Here is a 19971-nt window from a genome sequence, read left to right on the forward strand (position 1 = left end):
ATCTACCAAACATGCCCTTAGTTAGCCAATGGAACTACACTCAATATTTTTTATTGAATATGAATTTTGACAAATCCACTATAGATTACATTTTCTTCTTATATTTTTCGTACTTGTAAAATTTTCAAAAGATCAAACATCAATAGTTCTGTTAAATTTCAAGTTTTGTAGTATAAAATTATGCACAAAAAATAAGTTTATAAATTGAATAATAAATAATAGGATAAACTTTGACAACAAACTTTGTTATAGTCTAAGGTTAGAACTCCGCTTAATATCTTTTTATTGAGGGTGAATTTTGACAAATCAACATTTAAATTACATTTTTTTTCATATATCCTTCATGCTTACAAAGTTTTCAGAAGATTAAATACCAATAGCTATATCATCAATCAAAATTTAAATTTCAAATTTTGGTAATATAAAATTATGCATAAAAAGTAAATTTGTGGATCAACAAGTAAATAACATTTGATTGATATAAAATTTGAAATGCGCGTTAAGAACATAAAGAATATAAATTCCAATAATTAGATTTTCAAAATACATAACCTTTTTTTTTAATGGAAGTTGTAGCCTTAGGCTGAAACCAAGTTTATAGCCAAATTTTTTAGCCTTATGCTAAGCTCCCACTTTCTTCCATGGAGATAATATCAGTCTCACAAATCACAATTACAAATATGAAGAAAAAAATAGTTGTCACTTCCTCAAATCCCTCAAATGAAACTAAAATGGTTCCACCATCAAATTTATGATGTTTCACATTTCTATAAATATACCTGGCAGTATATGATTGATAACAAGCAACTAACTTAAGTATATCTGGGGCCAAAATCACTGCAAAACAAAGCGTAATATTTTCTCAAAGGTGGCATCAATCCCCAAGAAACTTCCTTTTCTTGGTTGTGTTCATGTATGGTCTGATGACCCATTCAGTCTGAGCTTCATCTTGATCCAATGTTCCTAATGTTATCTGAAACAGAAACAAAGAGATAGTGAGTAGAACAATTGAATACAAGCAATTACATAATACCGAGTAGAACGATCAAATACAAGCAAATTACATAACAAGCTAAAAATGTCGAGCAATCCAACATCTAAGTAGAGAGCACCAAATTATGAATAGATGCTGAGGAACTATAGACACCAATAGAAAGCTTGGCATCAGCTCAAGTGGATCAAAAGCATTACAACTAAAGTTAACAGCGTTTAACCAGTGGCATCATTAGGGTAGCGAATTTCTGCACCTTTAATAGTCAAGGCCTTGGGTTTGACATGCTGTGAGTATTTAAAATTGTCGAGATAAGGTCTTCTGTTGTTGTTGTTGGTTCTTTTTTTTTTTTTTTTTTAATTGCCAAGTAAATAATGCTTCATTCCAAAAAAAGATGAAAAGGTACAATAAAAAACCAAAGCGCAGGCAATGTGCCAAGGAACCATAAAAAACAACAAACTATGGAAAAAGTTCTTCTATTGTTTGACAAAACAATTAGCATAGGTACACCCATAAATCACTCACGCTTATTTAATATGAATTGAGTTCCTTTTTCCCCAACAACACAACAACGGAAAAAAAAACTATACAACGTGATGCTGTGGCTAATGCAGGCTATCATAAACCAGCACTTTTACCCACCATGAATTTAACGCCAGAGTGACTACCAGCCCCAAGTGTTTTTCTATATAATTTGAAACCCAAAGAGTATTAATATATATTTGAGGACATAAAACCCAAAGATCAATCAGGTTTAATATGAATTAAGCCTCCTCCTCTCAACAAAGGGAATATATATATATATATTTATGTGTGCGCGTTTCAGAAATATATTTGTAGATTTGTAATCTTTTTACCCCTCCAGGATCACAAGTCTTTGGATTTACTTATCAACGGACATAAACCTCATTGATATTTGGAACAAAGTGATGCTGTGGCTATTGGCTAATGCAGATTGCAGACAATCACAAAAGATTCTTACCCACCTTGAATTGAACGCCAGAATGGTCATCACTCCCAAAGATTAAATTTATAATTAAATTCCAAAGGGCAGTAATATAGCTTTGAGGAAATAAGAGTCATTTAATATAGCATTGAGGAAATAAGAGTCATTTACAGAATTACAGCCATAGACTTCCTTAGCCAAAAAAACATTGTCCTCCACCCCTCAATTTGCTCTATTCCAAAAACTGTCCATTTCAAATATTGGTTGGTAAGTTTTTCCTACTCCCCCAAATGATATCCCTCGAGCTACAACTGTTCCTCTCTTTTATTCCCACATTATATTATTAAGGACAGCATTTAAGGTAAATTTGGGTAAGTCTGAACTGGTGGCTGTGGGGGCAATTCATAACTTTGATCTTTTGGTGGCTGTCTTAGGCTGTAAGCAAGGGTCTCTTCCAATGAAATATTTGGGTCTTCCTTTGGGGGCAAAATACAAGGACAAGACAATTTGGAATCCAATCCTTGAGAAGATGGAAAGAAAATTAGCAAGTTGGAAAAAGTTATATTTATCCAAGGGAGGTAGAGTTACTTTAATTAAAAGCACTCTCTCTAACCTTCCTACTTATTTTCTTTCTTTATACCCTATCCCTGCTTCAGTGGCCAATCGAATTGCAAGACTTCAAAGGGACTTTCCATGGGGAGGCCTAGGGGATGAGCCCAAATTTCATCTCATTAATTGGTCTACGGTTTGTACTCCACCCTCCTCAAGTGGTTTGGGGATTAGGAACTTGAGAACCTTCAATGGTGCTCTATTAGGGAAGTGGTTATGGAGATTTGGGTAAGAAAGTGATGCTCTTTGGCGTCAAGTGATAGAGGCGAAGTATGGTTGTGATTGGGGTGGTTGGTGTTCTAGCCCTTTCTCTGGTCCTCATGGAGTTAATTTGTGGAAAAATATTAGAAGGGGGTGGCCCTCTTTATCTCGGTTTTTTCTGTATGATGGATCAAAAGTGCGGTTTTGGCCAGATAGATGGTGTGGATCTTCTCCTCTTGCTGACTGCTATCTTGATTTATATAGGATTTGTCGAAACAAAGAAACGAGTTTGGCTGATCTAATGAGGTTCTCCAATGGAGTCCTTCATTGGGAGATGCATTTTTGTAGGGATGTTCATAATCGGGAATTGGAAGCCTTCTGGAGCTTCATTAGTACCATTTATAGCACTCTTGTAAGGGGGACTGGGGAGGACAAGAGATGTTGGTTTCCTTGTAAGAGAAAGGGGTTTACAGTTAATACATACTACCATCTTCTAGTTGGCCACAGTGGTCAGTTTTTCCCTTGGAAAAGCATTTGGAAGCAGAAGATTCCCTCTCGAGTGGCTTTCTTTGTTTGGACCGCTGCCTTGGGGAAATGTCTAACAACTGACAGTCTAAGGAAAAGAAAGGTTTGCATTTTAGATTGGTGTTATACGTGCAAGTGTAGCAATGAAACCGTTGACCATCTATTCCTTCAATGTCTGGTTGCTCTGGAGTTGTGAGATATGGTTTTTGGTTTATTTGGAGTTTGTTGGGTTATGCCAATGTCTGTTGTTGAGCTTTTTGCTTGCTGGCAAGGTCGATTTGGTCGCCATCACAATGGAGATATATGGATGGTTGTTCCTCATTGGGAGATGCATTTTTGTAGGGATGTTCATAATCGGGAATTGGAAGCCTTCTGGAGCTTCATTAGTACCATTTATAGCACTCTTGTAAGGGGGACTGGGGAGGACAAGAGATGTTGGTTTCCTTGTAAGAGAAAGGGGTTTACAGTTAATACATACTACCATCTTCTAGTTGGCCACAGTGGTCAGTTTTTCCCTTAGAAAAGCATTTGGAAGCAGAAGATTCCCTCTCGAGTGGCTTTCTTTGTTTGGACCGCTGCCTTGGGAAAATGTCTAACAACTGACAGTCTAAGGAAAAGAAAGGTTTGCATTTTAGATTGGTGTTATATGTGCAAGTGTAGCAATGAAACCGTTGACCATCTATTCCTTCATTGTCTGGTTGCTCTGGAGTTGTGAGATATGGTTTTTGGTTTATTTGGAGTTTGTTGGGTTATGCCAATGTCTGTTGTTGAGCTTTTTGCTTGCTGGCAAGGTCGATTTGGTCGCCATCGCAATGGAGATATATGGATGGTTGTTCCTCATTGGGAGATGCATTTTTGTAGGGATGTTCATAATCGGGAATTGGAAGCCTTCTGGAGCTTCATTAGTACCATTTATAGCACTCTTGTAAGGGGGACTGGGGAGGACAAGAGATGTTGGTTTCCTTGTAAGAGAAAGGGGTTTACAGTTAATACATACTACCATCTTCTAGTTGGCCACAGTGGTCAGTTTTTCCCTTGGAAAAGCATTTGGAAGCAGAAGATTCCCTCTCGAGTGGCTTTCTTTGTTTGGACCGCTGCCTTGGGGAAATGTCTAACAACTGACAGTCTAAGGAAAAGAAAGGTTTGCATTTTAGATTGGTGTTATATGTGCAAGTGCAGCAATGAAACCGTTGACCATCTATTCCTTCATTGTCTGGTTGCTCTGGAGTTGTGAGATATGGTTTTTGGTTTATTTGGAGTTTGTTGGGTTATGCCAATGTCTGTTGTTGAGCTTTTTGCTTGCTGGCAAGGTCGATTTGGTCGCCATCGCAATGGAGATATATGGATGGTTGTTCCTCATTGGGAGATGCATTTTTGTAGGGATGTTCATAATCGGGAATTGGAAGCCTTCTGGAGCTTCATTAGTACCATTTATAGCACTCTTGTAAGGGGGACTGGGGAGGACAAGAGATGTTGGTTTCCTTGTAAGAGAAAGGGGTTTACAGTTAATACATACTACCATCTTCTAGTTGGCCACAGTGGTCAGTTTTTCCCTTAGAAAAGCATTTGGAAGCAGAAGATTCCCTCTCGAGTGGCTTTCTTTGTTTGGACCGCTGCCTTGGGGAAATGTCTAACAACTGACAGTCTAAGGAAAAGAAAGGTTTGCATTTTAGATTGGTGTTATATGTGCAAGTGTAGCAATGAAACCGTTGACCATCTATTCCTTCATTGTCTGGTTGCTCTGGAGTTGTGAGATATGGTTTTTGGTTTATTTGGAGTTTGTTGGGTTATGCCAATGTCTGTTGTTGAGCTTTTTGCTTGCTGGCAAAGTCGATTTGGTCGCCATCGCAATGGAGATATATGGATGGTTGTTCCTCATTGTTTGGTGTGGTGTATTTGGAAAGAAAGAAATAGTAGGTATTTTGAAGACAATGAGCACTCTATGCCTGATCTCAAGCTTCTTTTTTTTAGAACCTTAATGGACTGGTTCTCAGTGTGGAGACACCATCCTTTTTCTTCTTTTTTGGATTTTCCTGATTTATGTAATTTCTGTATTTGATATGTACACCCCTGTATACTTCCTGTGTAATTGGGTGTCTCTCTCTTTTCGTTATCAATAAATCCTTATTACTTATCAAAAAAAAAAAAAGGACAGTATTTAATATTGAAGTCAAATAAGTCAATATGACTCTGTTACAATGTTGTTACAATGTACACTTTTTCAAAGGGAACAACATTTGTTGGGTAGAAAGTTAACAAAGCTACCAGCCAGAAGGTTGATACACAAAATGAAATAAACTATGAAGACCTTTTATGCCAGTTCATATAATAAAGGACATTTCCTAGTGCTAGTTCCTATAAGTGGGATTCTAGGAGGGGTGGCTATCCTCAAATACTTTCTAAGTGGCCACTCACAAGAGTCAAATCACAATCTTATGCTTTGCAGCCTAGCACTTCACCATCCTTAAAGATCACTTCACACATATTTCCTTTCTAATTCAGTTGCCTTATTATTTATTTACTTTGGCAACACCACTATGATCACATCTTAGAAACATCTGGTCTTCAAATTTTCCATCCAAAAATACAGTCCAATGTTTGAAATTGTTTAAACTAGTAAAGATAACCATAAAAAACCTAATTACTGTTAAAAATGTATACTTTAGAAAACTTTGCTGATTCAAGTGAAGTGGCGGGATTCTACCTCAAAGGTAATGAAGAAATCCAATGCCTTACATGTATTTATTTAGGTCATTACTGAGCCCAATGCCCAAGGATCAGTGCCTTAAGGCTATAATTACTAAAAAATAGGGGGTGCTACGAAATCACAATAAAGAGATAGTTCTGGTAGAAGCAGAACAGAAGAAGGTAAAAGAAGAGAAGAAGATAGATTGTGTAGGCACAACAAATGCTCACCAATTAATTGATGAATGACATCAAGCCAAATAGAGGGGATGGCTAAGGGTCCCAATGAAACATGGAGTTATGGATAAGTTCGGATAAATATAATGAACAAGAATAGGAAAGCATAAAAGGAGATGATAATGACAGGATCCCAGGTCTATAATGAGGAATTAGAAGGATTTAAATAAATACCATCAGAAAAGGAATGTACCCATGTAAACTCATATTGAGAAAACCTAAGAGAAAGGAAGAAAATGGATTTACAAACCAATACGCACGCATTGGATAATTACACACGCAGCTGATGGGTCTTGAACCCACAACATCATCCTCCATGTAGAACTTATAAGGGGAGGTGCAAATTGAGCTAGACCTTATTTGAATAAATATATATATATATATATATATATATACCTGTGTCTGTGTGTGTGAAATAAATTTTATTGAAAAAAGTAGGCTCTAACTGTCACAAAGCAACATATAATGATGATAGTGATATCAGTTTGTTTCAGCTGTATAGTAGTACTCAAAACCTCTAAACCAACAATGATGAAAAAGAGGACTCATGACAGGAAATATTATGGAACATCAGCTAGATACAGAATGTGAATGAAAATCCCATTTGATCATAGTTCCAATATTTTAAAAGGAAAATAACAAAATGACTTCTTTACAAAATACTAAGAAGCTTCCCCACCCCTCCCCCCCCCCCCCCAAACAAACAAAACCCCACCATTAGAAAGCACAGTGGGTAAAAAAAGAGGGGGTTGTTGGTAATGGCCACCCAAGAACATGCTTACTTGTGACAGGTTCTTGGATATTGATCACATAAGTAACAAAGCAAAAATATCTCCCACCATCATTATGTATTCACGCAAAATAGCACCCAACAATAGCTAGCATATGATAGTGTAATACCAGAAGCAAAATATTAAAGGTGTTGCAAAACAATTTCCACACAATTAAAAGAGAATAATCCTTCATAAAAAAAGTGACAAAAAAATTAGGCTTTACTGAAAAGTAACAACGTAGCATAAGATACCTTATAAAGCCGCATTTCAAACCGAGGACCAACTTCTTTAAGCTCAATGGATTTAGGACCTCCATGCTTCTCATAAATATGATGCCTGTATGTTTACAAGTTGTTAATAGGTATCAAAAGCAAACATGTGTGCTGTTCAGCCATAGTTCCACATCAATACTCATTCCAAAATTTGGCATTTGACATTTCATGTGAAATCCAAATAGAATTGGCATCATTAAGGGCATAAGTGACATTTCAAACAATATTCATGTGGGCCCGGGCATGAATTTAAGAAAAAAACTAGGGGCATGTTCGGTAGACTATAATAGATGCTGTAATGTAATAGTTATTCCTATGGTTTAGTTATTCTTTAGTTTGGTTATATTTTTATTACAAGGAATAGTCATTCCTTATGAATAGCTATTTTTCAAAATGAGGAATAAATATTCCTCTTTAAAAGGTTGTATTAGCTATTTTTTAGTAAGTGCAATAATTTCAAAACTTAATATATTTTCAAATAAACAAACTTTCCATATACATCTAACAATTATAAAATAAAAAATCATAAAAATAATACATATCTCTCTTAAATTTAAAAATAATAATTTTTAAAGAGATATAATTGTATGAGTAAGATATTTCCTAAAATAGATGTTAATTTTTATTCTAATGTTATAACTCATGACCAAACTAATGAATAGGTTTAGTTATTACATTACAACACATTTTATTACTAGTAATAAAAATTACAATTCTTGTCGTAATCTCCATTCAGTGTACCAAACGTACCCTAGAAATTTTTGTTAAAAAAATTGACTCCAACGCAAACTTGAAACAATGTGGGCAATTTGTATATAACCAATCAATCAAAGGGCATTGCAACCACCCAAAGCTTAGGAAGTAAATCTGCAATTTGCTCTTTTTGATTTATATGCTAATTATTGTAAATACACACTTTTTGATAGGTTAATTACTGTAAATACACACGAACATGGAGAGGGGCACTTTGCCTATTACCAATCAATTAAGCGAACATTGCAACTACCCCTTTTTTTTCTTTTTTCTTTTTATGATTCAATAGTTGAGGGAGGGTGGATTTGAACCCTGGACACCTTTGTTAGAAACACCAAGAGGTGCCAATTGCGTTACAAGGCTCTTGGTTGCAACTTCCCTAAAGTTCAGTGAGTGAAAGTGCAATTTTCCCTTTTTCTTTTGTATGTTAAACATTGTGAACACACATTCACACGTAATTTATGTCAATGGAGATAATATAGGTCCAAGCTAACATAATCATTGCTGACAGAAGTTTAACAAACTAGAGAATAGCCAATAGAAGCATCACTAAAAAAATCAAACAATAAACCAACCTGAATGAAATATAGTCAGACTCATTAGCAAAAGTTATAATGCGTTTGGTATCTGGCTTTGGCACTGGAAAAAGATGCTTCAAAATGTTTGCTGTCCTTTCACCTAGCTATCAACAATATAAAAAAAAAAAATAAATAAAAATCTGAATCAGATCAAACAGGGAACACTTTATTTATAAGTAAGATATAGAGATTAATTTAACAAGTTTTTGTTAAAAATGTAAATATAAAACAGTGAACACAAAAGCAGAATTGATGCTACATCCCATGAGAGTGGGGAAGCCAAAACTGCTAAAATAAAGGCTCCTACTGTGTTTCTGGCAGTAAAATCCTTCAAGTTACTTGTCCTGTACTTGTTCCAGTTGTTCTTTTAAAAATTTAATTCTAAAATAAGTAAGAAACCATTTATGGTACTGACATTTACATCTCACAAAACTCGTTTAAGAAAACCACAGATACATTTCATATCTTTGCTACATTCTATTAGATATGCAGTGCCCTTGGGGCAGAATTCACCAATGATTTCTGACAAGAACACAACCTCAATATACAGTTGATAACTTTCCATATTTTTTTTAATAAGCTTTCTTGACATAATATATTGATTAAATCCAACAAAGATAAACAATACCTTTGTTGAAAACTTGTTAAGTATCAAATGTGGGTAAGCCTCAGACATTGTTCCAATGGCTTTCTTGTCCTTAATGTCGTGTCTTGTAACCTACAGGCAAACACTTTATTAAAATATTGATGCCCCATACAACTAGGCCAAAGTCAAAGCAAAAGTACAAAAAACACTAATATGATCATACTTACCACATTGAGTAATCCAAAATATGCAGTCGGACCAAAGGGTAGATGGCTTATAGTGATACCATCTGGCACACCACGGTGTTCATGAACTAGGATAACATCCGTAAAATCATGTGCACGGCAAGTTTCAATAATTTCTTTAATAACCTGCAAAGGAGAAAATTTTGAAAAAATTATGCCACAAGCTTAGCATCATCACATATTTATCCATTATCAGGATAAATTTTGGAGGAGTGCCAATTTTCTAATATCGCAGTAAAATAACTTGTAGCATATTCTAATGTCTGAAGAATGAGGAGCATTAGAATTCCAAAATGGGAAAGCTGATAAACTAAATACGACTTCTTCAAGTGAGTGAGACTAATGAAAGCATATGTAAGAATAGAACTAATAGCAAATATATCAACACAATATTCAAATGAAGGATGGAACTAATGGACTGGTGTAGTCAAAGTGCCCTGCTTGTATAGGCGCCTGGGTGAGGCGAGGCGCCAGTAAGGCTTTAAGGCAAGGCACCTTTAGTGAGGAGCTCACCTTTAGAGCCTAGGTGAGCCAGGCAACCGCCTTAAGCCATGAAAAAGGCACTAAGGCAAGAGACTTAGTGGTTTTTTTTTTTTATAAGTTTAAATTTAATTTTTTAAAAGCAAAAGTATAGAAGGCTTGTCAAACCTATAATTAGATATTAATTTACAGAAGCTTGTTATAAGACCTATTGTTAGATTAATTTACAGAAGCTTGTAAAACTTATTGTCACATTAATTAATTTATTGAAGCTTGTTGTAAGCCTAATATTAGAATAAATAATAGAGTCTAAACCATGTTAAGCATATTTGAAATCAATTAATAGACCTAATTTCTTCATGCAACACATTTAAAAACACTTGATTATAATATTTCAAGCCATTAGGTACATATTGTTTAAGGTCGATATATATATATTAACTATATTTAGATTTTGGAGGCTCGCTTTAATCAGGCTAGCGCCTTTCTGTTGCCTCACACCTTGGGCAATACAAGAGCTTGGCGCCTTAATGTTGCCTTCCGCTTTTGATTACCTTCTAATGGACTAACCAACTAGTTTGTACCAATTCACTCAATGGCAAGTAACATAACTGAATCAAAAAGAGAAGTAAAACATCAAGTAAAAATCTTTCTGTAAGTCATAGGCAGCAACACATGTTGATTATCATCTCTGTTTTCCACTTAAAATTCAATTTAGTCTGTTTGACAAACGCAAGAGCTTCACAAATTACAAGCCAACTACACTTAATACTACCCCCATCCCATATTGCTGGTCCTGATTAGACAATCCAACCTTTTAAGGGAACACGGAACACCATTACATGCGTTTTCTTGTAGGTAAAAAGGTAAAAGTTTCCATAACTACCCTCATTGATTTAAACTCTAGTGAAAGAATATTATTGAGTTTTTAAATAAAGTAAAGGATAAGATAGGAAATTTATTTATCAACTTTCAAAGAGGACTAAATTTTGGTATATCTCAAAATGGAATAGCGGACCAATAATTTGGGAAGGAGGGAGCACAATCTTTTTTGACGAAAAAAGGGAATAAGATAGATGGCTACACAAACTGGATACAATCAAAAAACAACATTTTAGCCACATTATGCACGTTCTTCTATTAAAAAAATCCAGTATTTTGTAAAGAATGATATATTTCTTCTAATCATAAATCTATTAATAACATGCAAAAGGGTACAACGTGGAAATTGGATATCCACAAATTTTAATGCCGCCAAGCATGTCTTAAACCAATGGGAATGAAATATTAGAATAAAGCAATCGCAGATGCATCACAGAGCAATGTGGGTGGAGAAAAAGGCCGTTCACCAACCTGGCCACCACGATTCATCCGTTGTGCATTAGGGAAAACAAACTTCAATTCCTGCAAGAACATGCTAACAATTGCAATCATGACCAAAACTAAAGTCCTTACAGAATGCCAATGAAGTGAGCTAGAGTACAGCTGGAATATATTAACTGAGAAATATGGAACAAATCAAAACCATACCAACCTTTACAAACTGTGTAAGTGGAGCACTTGGATTACGGGATGTAGTTATCAAAATTTTAGGATCACTTTCTGATGCATTTGCATACTCATCATCAATATGTGTCCTCGGGACTAGAAACAAGTTGCATGTGCCATTAGGGGAGAAGAACAACAACACATAATAAAATTTTAACATTTATATCTATTTAACAACAACAATCATGAAATAAAGCTTGTAAACAATCATAATAAGTTAGAATCGAGACTCTTCTTAAAGCAACACACACACACACACACAGAGTTCCTGGAAACAACCATCTTGGTGTCTCTGTACCCATCAACTACGACACAAAATATTCTATAGCAGTATAGCTGCCAACGGTTCCATATTGTGAGGTCGATTTGCAAACTATCCCATGTGCCTAAACTTTATTGGCTCATGGCGCTTCAATGACATCATTTTTTTTTTTGTGAGGACATTTTATGTTATAATTAAACTACCAAGCATATATCCAATTACACTTTGAGGAAAAAAAATTGCTTATAGACAAAGAGTTTCGCAGCTTTATCATTGCAATCATCCTAAGGTGTACAGCCCAAACCCAGCTTCAGAAAGCTAAAAGTTTCAACTTCCAAGTTATCATTATGAATCCCATTATTCACAAAACTTTCAAATCACTCTTTCATATGTGAGCTTATCAACAGACACCATCAACATTTTCCAAATTCCTCTATTAACAAAAAATCCATATACATGTTCCGACTTTCCAATGCCAACTCTAAGCTACACAATCCAATAACATCAAAAAAAAGCAAAAATCCAACAATGCTCACTTCCAAACTATTCGAACTAAACACAGTACAAACACCCCATATTCACCCTCAACAAAAGAACCCAAAACTATTAAGTAGTAACACTATACACTATTTACCATACTCCATTTCAGCTTCCCATTAAAATTTACCCCTAAAAACAAAAACAAAAACTTACATTCAATAATCTTACTTTCACTCCTCTTTTTTCACAGCGGCCAAACACTTTCTACTACATTTTCATGGCAAACCAAACACCCAAATAAACAAAAATTAAAATAAACAAACAAACAAACCATACCAGCAGTGCTTTCGTCCTCGAGGTCAATTTGGTGCCGAAGCTCCGCCTCCTCGTTTCTCAACTCCGTTGGAATCGGTTTTCCCTCTGCCAAAAAAAAAACACACACCAGTTCCCACAAAATTAACACCAACAATCAAAACCCATCTCAAAAATACCAAAAAGACAAAAGCTTTCATACATTCATGTATGTATGAATGTGAGAGAGTGAGTAAAAACTGAAAAGAAGCAAACCTTGAAGGGCTTCTTTGATCATTCGCTTTTTCTCATAGAGAATGCGTTCTTTGCCTTCTAAGCTCTTTCTGTACAAGTACTCCCTCCTCAAACGAGTGTTCCTTCGATTCATCTTCGCAAAACCCTAATCCCTATTCAGGGTTTTAGAGAGAGACAAAGTTTCAGAGTTTTAGAGAGAGAGAGAGAGGAAGAAAAGTTAAGGGTTTAGGGTTTTTGTTTCTATTGGGGCTGTCTGAAACTATTGAGAAGCAAACGACGTCGTTTTTATGTATTTCGTTTAAACTAAACTGTGTGTTGCTTGCTATCAAACTTAAAATTACAAAATTGACCCTACTTCTTTCCTTTTCTTTTTCTTGAGACGGAAAAAGTACTATATTGATCGCTATATTTTGATTGGTGTTATTTTAATTTGGTCAAATCACAAATTTTCTTTGCATTTTTCTGACAACCAAACACAAAAATACATATTAAATTTACCAATTTTTAACTGTAATAAACACACATATCAGCTTAGCAACTAAACAGATTTTGATCCAAAATGACTGTAAATTGAAAATAACAAAGACGAAAATGACAACAAGTTGAAAATAACAATTTGAATGCTATCAAAATGTAGGAATCAAATTGAATGCAAATTAAAAATAATATGACCAAATTAACAATGAATCAAAGCTTTTTGTAACAACATTTTGGTCTTTTTGGGGATAAAAGTTTAGGTTAATTTTTTGTTAGAATGGATTAATTTTAACTATTTAAATTGTTCTCTAAAAAACACTATTAATTTTTTTGTAATTTAAAATTTAATTCGAATTCATTTGTATTACTCATTTGCTTTTATCTATATCATGATGGTGTTAGAGAAGAGTGTTCTTCAATTTTCTTTGCATATAACATCGTATGGACAATATGTTGCTTCTGCTGCTGTCTAAATTAGTGATTGGATTAATCTTGAATTAGCATAGTACATAGATAAATAGGAGAAGATCCCCTTTATGTTTTTTACTTGGAATGACCTCAATTTTTTATGCAAATAGGTCTAGAGAACTTAGATAATTCCTAACTACGTAAAATTTTCATATTGGATACTCTAATGTCAGGGTTGTTTTGATTTCCTTGAATGGTAGAAAATGGTGTCACAATGTCCACCTAATATTGAATATTTTAATTCATTTGGCATTCAAAGGAATGCTACAATTCTTTTTTTTTACTACAATTTAAGCATGATATTTTCCACATTCTCCATTGAAAGATAGTTTCTTTCTTTTATATTTAGTGAAAAGCAAGTTGTATGGTCAAATAAAACTTGATGCATAATTGGACAAATTGATGGATCATGGATATCCTTTTCAGAGACAAGCAAAACAAGTCTGCAATCCTTATGATTCAGGAGCTCAACATTCATATTCCAACCTTACAATGACTATTACCTAATTAGATTAAAAAATAGCTTGAGAATGCACCAAGGAGTGGTTGTTGCACTATTTTCATGAAATTATGCAATTTAGTTCCTCATTTTAGTCAACAGGCTGTGGAAGCTTTTAGTCTTGGTTTGAAAGGTACCATGAATTTTGGAAATTTTATATATTCTATAGGTTCATTCCAAGAGGAGTGGAATAAGATTCTATCACCAACCAACATGAAAAGTATGACCAAATTCCTTCACCTTTTTTGCATATATATGTATACAAATTTGGTGGCAAAACTATGCACATCACAGTTGAATTACATCATTGAAACCAGCCTCAATTAGCCTTCCTCAAAGAGACAATTCAAACGCAGTAAAAGCACATAATTAATCATTAATTGTTTTCTTTACATACATCAAAACTAAAGTCAAGCACAGCAGAGAAGAAAACAAATTAAATATGGCTGCAATAAAACTGTAACTTACAAAAGCAGATAAAAGTAAAAATCTTTTTCCTTTTTTTTCTCTTCCTCCCTTGCTCACAAAAATGCACAATAAAAATTTATAGACAAGAAATATAAGAATAACAAGCATAGGGAATATTCACTTTTCAACAACCAGCCTTGCTAGTTCTAACACTTCATTATGTAGCTGTGTCATGGCTTCTTAACATTTCTCAACATATATATACTCATTTTTTAAACATATACATCATAAGGAATTGAATTTTGGGTATTGAGGAGCATTTAAAAGTCTTTGAAACAAAATTACAAGTATGATATAGCTTATACACAATGAATCTTCTCAGAAGTAACTAGACTGATCCTGCAAGACCTCAAGCTGAGCCAATAATTTTGCAACAGTTGGTTTCAATTTGGGGTCGCCATTCTGGGCTAAATCGATAAGCACTACCTGAGCTGATTCCCCATACTTTACTCTGTATTCATCAACTCTTAAAATCCTCTCCAATATCCATAGTGCTTTCTCCTGAGCCTTCACATTACCTGATTCTAAAAATTTTATAATGGCTTGAACGCCTGATATTTTGGCAATGTAATTGCTTCCATTCTCCCAAATTTCATCTTGCAAGAGAGTTGCAAGGGAGCCAAGAACAGCCTCATCTGCTTCCCTATCTTTACCTTCCAATATTTGAACCAATGGAGGAATGGCACCTGCCTTGACCAAACAAAGTGTACTATTTACAAAGCAGAAACCATCATGAACATCACAATAGGCATCTGCAGAAGCAGGAACACACAACCACCTTGACTTTCTAGGCTTTCTAAGAGATAGTGTATTCTGTGATAACTGGGCTAGTGAGGTTGCAGCTCTGCATTTTGCAACTGGTGATCCACTTGAAAGCAATTTCAGAAGCAAAGGAATAACCCCATGTTCCGCTGAGAGAAGCTGTAACTTCTTATCGGAAGGATTTGTGAACCGAATTAGTACACCTGCAATGCTCTCTTCTAACCAGCATGTTGTGGGTGTTGAAGGTGCATTGCTTGAACTGATAATGGAGATCAAAATTGGCAGAAAATTTGCCTTCTTAAGTATATCCGTTGCTTTCTTATAACTAATGGGAAGATTGCTTAGTATGCCAACTGCTGCAGCTTTTTCACTCTCAGATGTTGATGATGAAATAATACTGACAATTGTACTAATGTGTGTTTCTCCTAGCTGTTCAGTTAACTCTTCTGGTAAATATTTAGATAGAGTGTAAATCAAGTTTAAGGAAAGACTCCTGATTTTTGTGTTGTTTTCCATCAGGAATGGTAGAAGTAGCTGAATGGCACCATTTTCTTTCATTTTCCTTCTAACTTTGGATGCACTAGAATGGGCAGCAATGCTGTTGAGTGCTTGTAAGAGGTGACACTGAATTACTGGACTAGACAGATTTAAAAGCGAGAGCATCTGATGTGCCACATCTTGGTTAACAAGAATGGATTCTGACTCTGCAACCCTTGCAAGAATTGCTGATGCTGGCTCCCGAAGAGTCATGAGCACAGATGTGACAGAGAAGAGGAGCTGAAGCAGTGGTGCTACTATTCCTGAACTAATCAAGCGTTGAATGTTTTCTGTCAATCTGGATAAATTTTGCAATGCACTTAAAGCTGATAATTTAGATTCAAGTTTTCCTGCATTAAACATCTTGACAAGGGGCTCAATTGCCCCATCTTCACCAAGTGCAGCTCTCCACTTATCTGTCAGCTCCATTCTTGATAGTGCTGTTGCCATGAGAACCTTACTCATGTCAGAACCTGCATATACATTGCATGGAGAGTTTATCAGAGAACTTATACTCTGTGTACTCTGCAGAGGAGAAACAGAATTTGTGCTTTACTAGTGACAAACCTTGATATAATTAAGATACAAAAGCTGGGAACTAAAATCACCTACACGTGCACACACAAGCATATAGTCACTGTTTTAATTGAATTATACATGGACAAGTAGTGAAAAAAAAAAATTAAAAAAAAAAAAAACAATTCTCTTAAATTTTAACCAAGTCACTCAAACCATATCACCAAAATTTGACCATCTGTTACTGAATGCAATCTGCAGCAAAAGTATGGTGTTTAAAGGGGGTGAAGGGTAGGATTGAAGTTTTCAATTGGCTTTTTCCTAAATTTAAGGTATATATATATCCTATCAATTGCTCCTCTAATGGACACACCAAACCAACTATTACCTCTTTTCATCAAAGCCAAAAATTGAACTACACACGAACCCAATCCCATTGATGTCTTCACTGCAATGTCAAGATGCAGTGAGCTTTTATTTTCTATAACTAGGTCTCCAAATCCATTGCCCCAGTGAGCAAAAGAATGAGCCAGTTGCTTATCTTAATTATCAAGTCTTACTGTAAAAAAATTCTTGGATGTGAGAGAATCAAGACCCTCCACTCCTTCAATCAATTATGTCACAATTGGTGCTTCAAGTCCACAATTGACTCCAATTTGATGGAAATAGAAGACTAACACAAATCCAGAATTTTTTATTTCAAAATTTTAAACCACTTTAAACTAAACTAGAATGACAATTCAACATCAAAGGAACAGATCTAAAACAGATATATGGTAAAATAGGAAAGGCACAAGGTAGCACACAGAAAAGTCAGTGTAATCACCTTCCTTTAGGTACTGAACCAGTGGCTTAAAGTAACCAGCCTCAGCCATATGAAGTGCATTTTGAGTGTTACTTGAAAAGGCATTTAACAATTTCCCTGCATCTCTGGAAGCAACTGAATCATCCCCATTTAGCATGGCAACTAACATAACAATACACCCTTGAATTCTGCCCATCCGCCGCCTAACTGCAGGAAGATCAGAGAAATTTACCAACAGGCCAACAGCTTCTCTCCTCTCTTCCACATCCCGTGTCAAAGACTTCACCAGCGTTGACAAATACTCAACATCCACCATCTTTTCCTGTACACTCCAATTAAAGAAAAACATATAAATTTGTAATTTTTGAAGTTCAATCCAAATGTTGAGTTAGTGGGGAAAAACAGACAATAGATTTACATATCATATACCTTGTTGTCAGCATTCTCCAAAGCTAGTCTTCTTAGTATTTGAATTATAGTCAACCTATTCTCCGGCTTGCCAGAACCTAAACGATTAAACAGAATTGGAATAATCCCTTCTTCATCAATCCATTCATTACTAACTTTTTCACTTCCAATCAACTCATTCAATCCCAAAAGTGCATATTTGAATTCTTCATCATTGCCATACTTGAGTTGCAACACAACATCACCAATATCAAGAGGTTCAAGACTAATACTCTCCTCCTCTATTTCATTCACCACTTTCAACTCACTAACAAACTCCGATACCCAACTTGAACTAGGACTTGAATCCAAACTAAACCTTGTACTCATCAATTCTTTATGTAAGTCCCCAATCTTTTCTTTCAAATCTGTGGACACTTCAAGACTAGCTAAGAGCAATAGGCCTAGTGACCGGCCAAGATCATGAGTCACTTCCTCCACATGCTTAATAAATGTATCTGAATTGGGACTTTGTACCAAAACCTTGGAGCGGTTAAGCTGTTCCTCAAGGGATTCCACTGCTTTTCGAATAGTTGACCTGTCCATGAATTTTTCATTGTCCTTTAATTCATTCAGACTTGGTGAAAACCTTTCAACAAGCAGTGCAAATTCTGTGAAAACCTCTCTTTCAGTATCTGAGTCTTTTGCCAGCGAGACAATCTCGTCCACCATTGCTATTAGCTCTGTCATGAGCTCTAAAAAGCTTCTAGTATCAATAGTTCCCATTTCTTTATGTGACAAAGAGATTAAAGAACAAGATGAGGAAGGACTTAGCCAAATAGACAAAATTTTGATATACAAACCAAAAAAGAAAAACTGTATGTCTCTATGTGTCTTTGTGAGGAAGAAATAAACAAATAGAAGAAGTATACAAAGAAAAATAGTGGGAATTGAGAGAGAGAAAGACAAGAATAAGAAGAAATATAAGGAGGGTACTTTATGCTTCTCTATGCCTTTTGTACAAATAAGAAACGTATTTATAGAGAAACAAAAAAAGCAAAGAACAAAAGCAGAATTCAATAGAAAAGAGAGAACAGTCAGAGAGAGTGAACAATAAGGAGCTGAACCTGCGGAGCAAAAGGCAAGAAAGACTGACTGAATGACTGACTGAGTGGCTGAGACTGCAAACCAAAACTTTGTTGCTGTATATTTCAGCTCTACGTCTTAGACCAGTAACCACAAAGAAAGAATTCAAAGGCAAAGAAAAGACCAAGACTTGTATATATAATTCATGTTCTTGTTCTTCTTGTTGTTGATCTTGTTGGGTCAGAAATATATGAATGAAACAAAGAAAAGATAGAGAGAGATTGTTGGAGTTTTGCAGTTTGGTATCATGCGGAGAAGGGTATTTGGTGAGTCAGTGTCAAACTGTCAAAGTCTGCTCTTATCACACGTTAATCAAGTTACCAGCAATAATAAATGTACAACCTCTTCTTCGTCCTCTTCTTCAGCCATTTTCGAAGTGAAAATTCAATGAGAGAAGACGAAGTCAAATTCTGTGTTCCTCTCTCTTTCTCTTTCTCCCTTTCTTCCCCATTTGACTTGGCCTTTTGAGTGTGTTACTGTTTTTTATTTTTGTTTTTTTATTATTATCTACTATTCTAACTTACGGTTTGCTTTGTTTGTTTGTAGTTTCAGTGTTTCACACATAACAAAGGAGCTTTTACTTTGTAGGCTTTTGGAATCATTAATGTGAATGCGTGCGGCAAATTCTTTCTTGGGGTGGTCAACGATCACCTTATTCTTTCATTTTTGAATCGGGTTGAATATGGGTATGGGGTTACAATGGGATCAAATATGGAACATTTTGTTTTTACATGCTGTAATATTTAGGTAGTGTTTGTATAAATTGTTACAAAACAGTGTTTTAGGTTTAAAATGATCATTTGTAAAAAAAATAAATAAATAAATAAAGTTATGAAAAATTATTATTGCGAAACAGAGTTCTGGGTTTTAAAATCACACTTTTAAATCTCCAAAACACTTAATCAAATAGACTCTTAATAACCCATATAAAAACATGTAAAATATAATATGATTGGAATTAAAATATATATTATTTTTTTTAGGAATATATATATATATATATATTAGCTTTTAATGTATGTATACACATATCTATAGGAGGTCCATTACATATACATAATTAGTTTTCTTAATAAAGGAGAACCAACTATGTGCCTGAGGCCTGAGCTCCTACTTTTTCTTCTTCTTTTTACGGATAATTTGACCATTGACAATTGAGAAGGAAGAATTTAAACCCTAAATGCGTGTA

At 35.1% G+C, this 19971-nt stretch overlaps 2 protein-coding genes across 2 annotated transcripts; both read right to left on the minus strand.

Annotated features, from left to right (window-relative positions):
• Positions 1-872: 872 nt before the first annotated feature.
• Positions 873-12955, minus strand: LOC115987219 (U3 small nucleolar ribonucleoprotein protein IMP4). Its single transcript, XM_031110724.1, has 9 exons — positions 12739-12955; positions 12508-12591; positions 11416-11525; positions 11235-11285; positions 9384-9527; positions 9199-9288; positions 8568-8674; positions 7219-7303; positions 873-973 (listed from the first exon to the last, which is right to left on the minus strand). Exons 1-9 carry the CDS (start codon positions 12848-12850, stop codon positions 875-877), a joined length of 882 nt encoding a protein of 293 aa, XP_030966584.1. The 5' UTR covers positions 12851-12955; the 3' UTR covers positions 873-874.
• A 1766-nt stretch (positions 12956-14721) lies between these two features.
• LOC115986826 (U-box domain-containing protein 44-like) lies at positions 14722-19220 on the minus strand. The gene is made up of 4 exons (XM_031110160.1): positions 18764-19220; positions 17679-18424; positions 17271-17571; positions 14722-16401 (listed from the first exon to the last, which is right to left on the minus strand). Exons 2-4 carry the CDS (start codon positions 18420-18422, stop codon positions 14948-14950), a joined length of 2499 nt encoding a protein of 832 aa, XP_030966020.1. The 5' UTR covers positions 18423-18424; positions 18764-19220; the 3' UTR covers positions 14722-14947.
• Positions 19221-19971: the final 751 nt, after the last annotated feature.

The sequence above is a fragment of the Quercus lobata genome, chromosome 4 (assembly GCF_001633185.2).
Source record: "Quercus lobata isolate SW786 chromosome 4, ValleyOak3.0 Primary Assembly, whole genome shotgun sequence".
NCBI classification, from domain to species: Eukaryota; Viridiplantae; Streptophyta; class Magnoliopsida; order Fagales; family Fagaceae; genus Quercus; species Quercus lobata.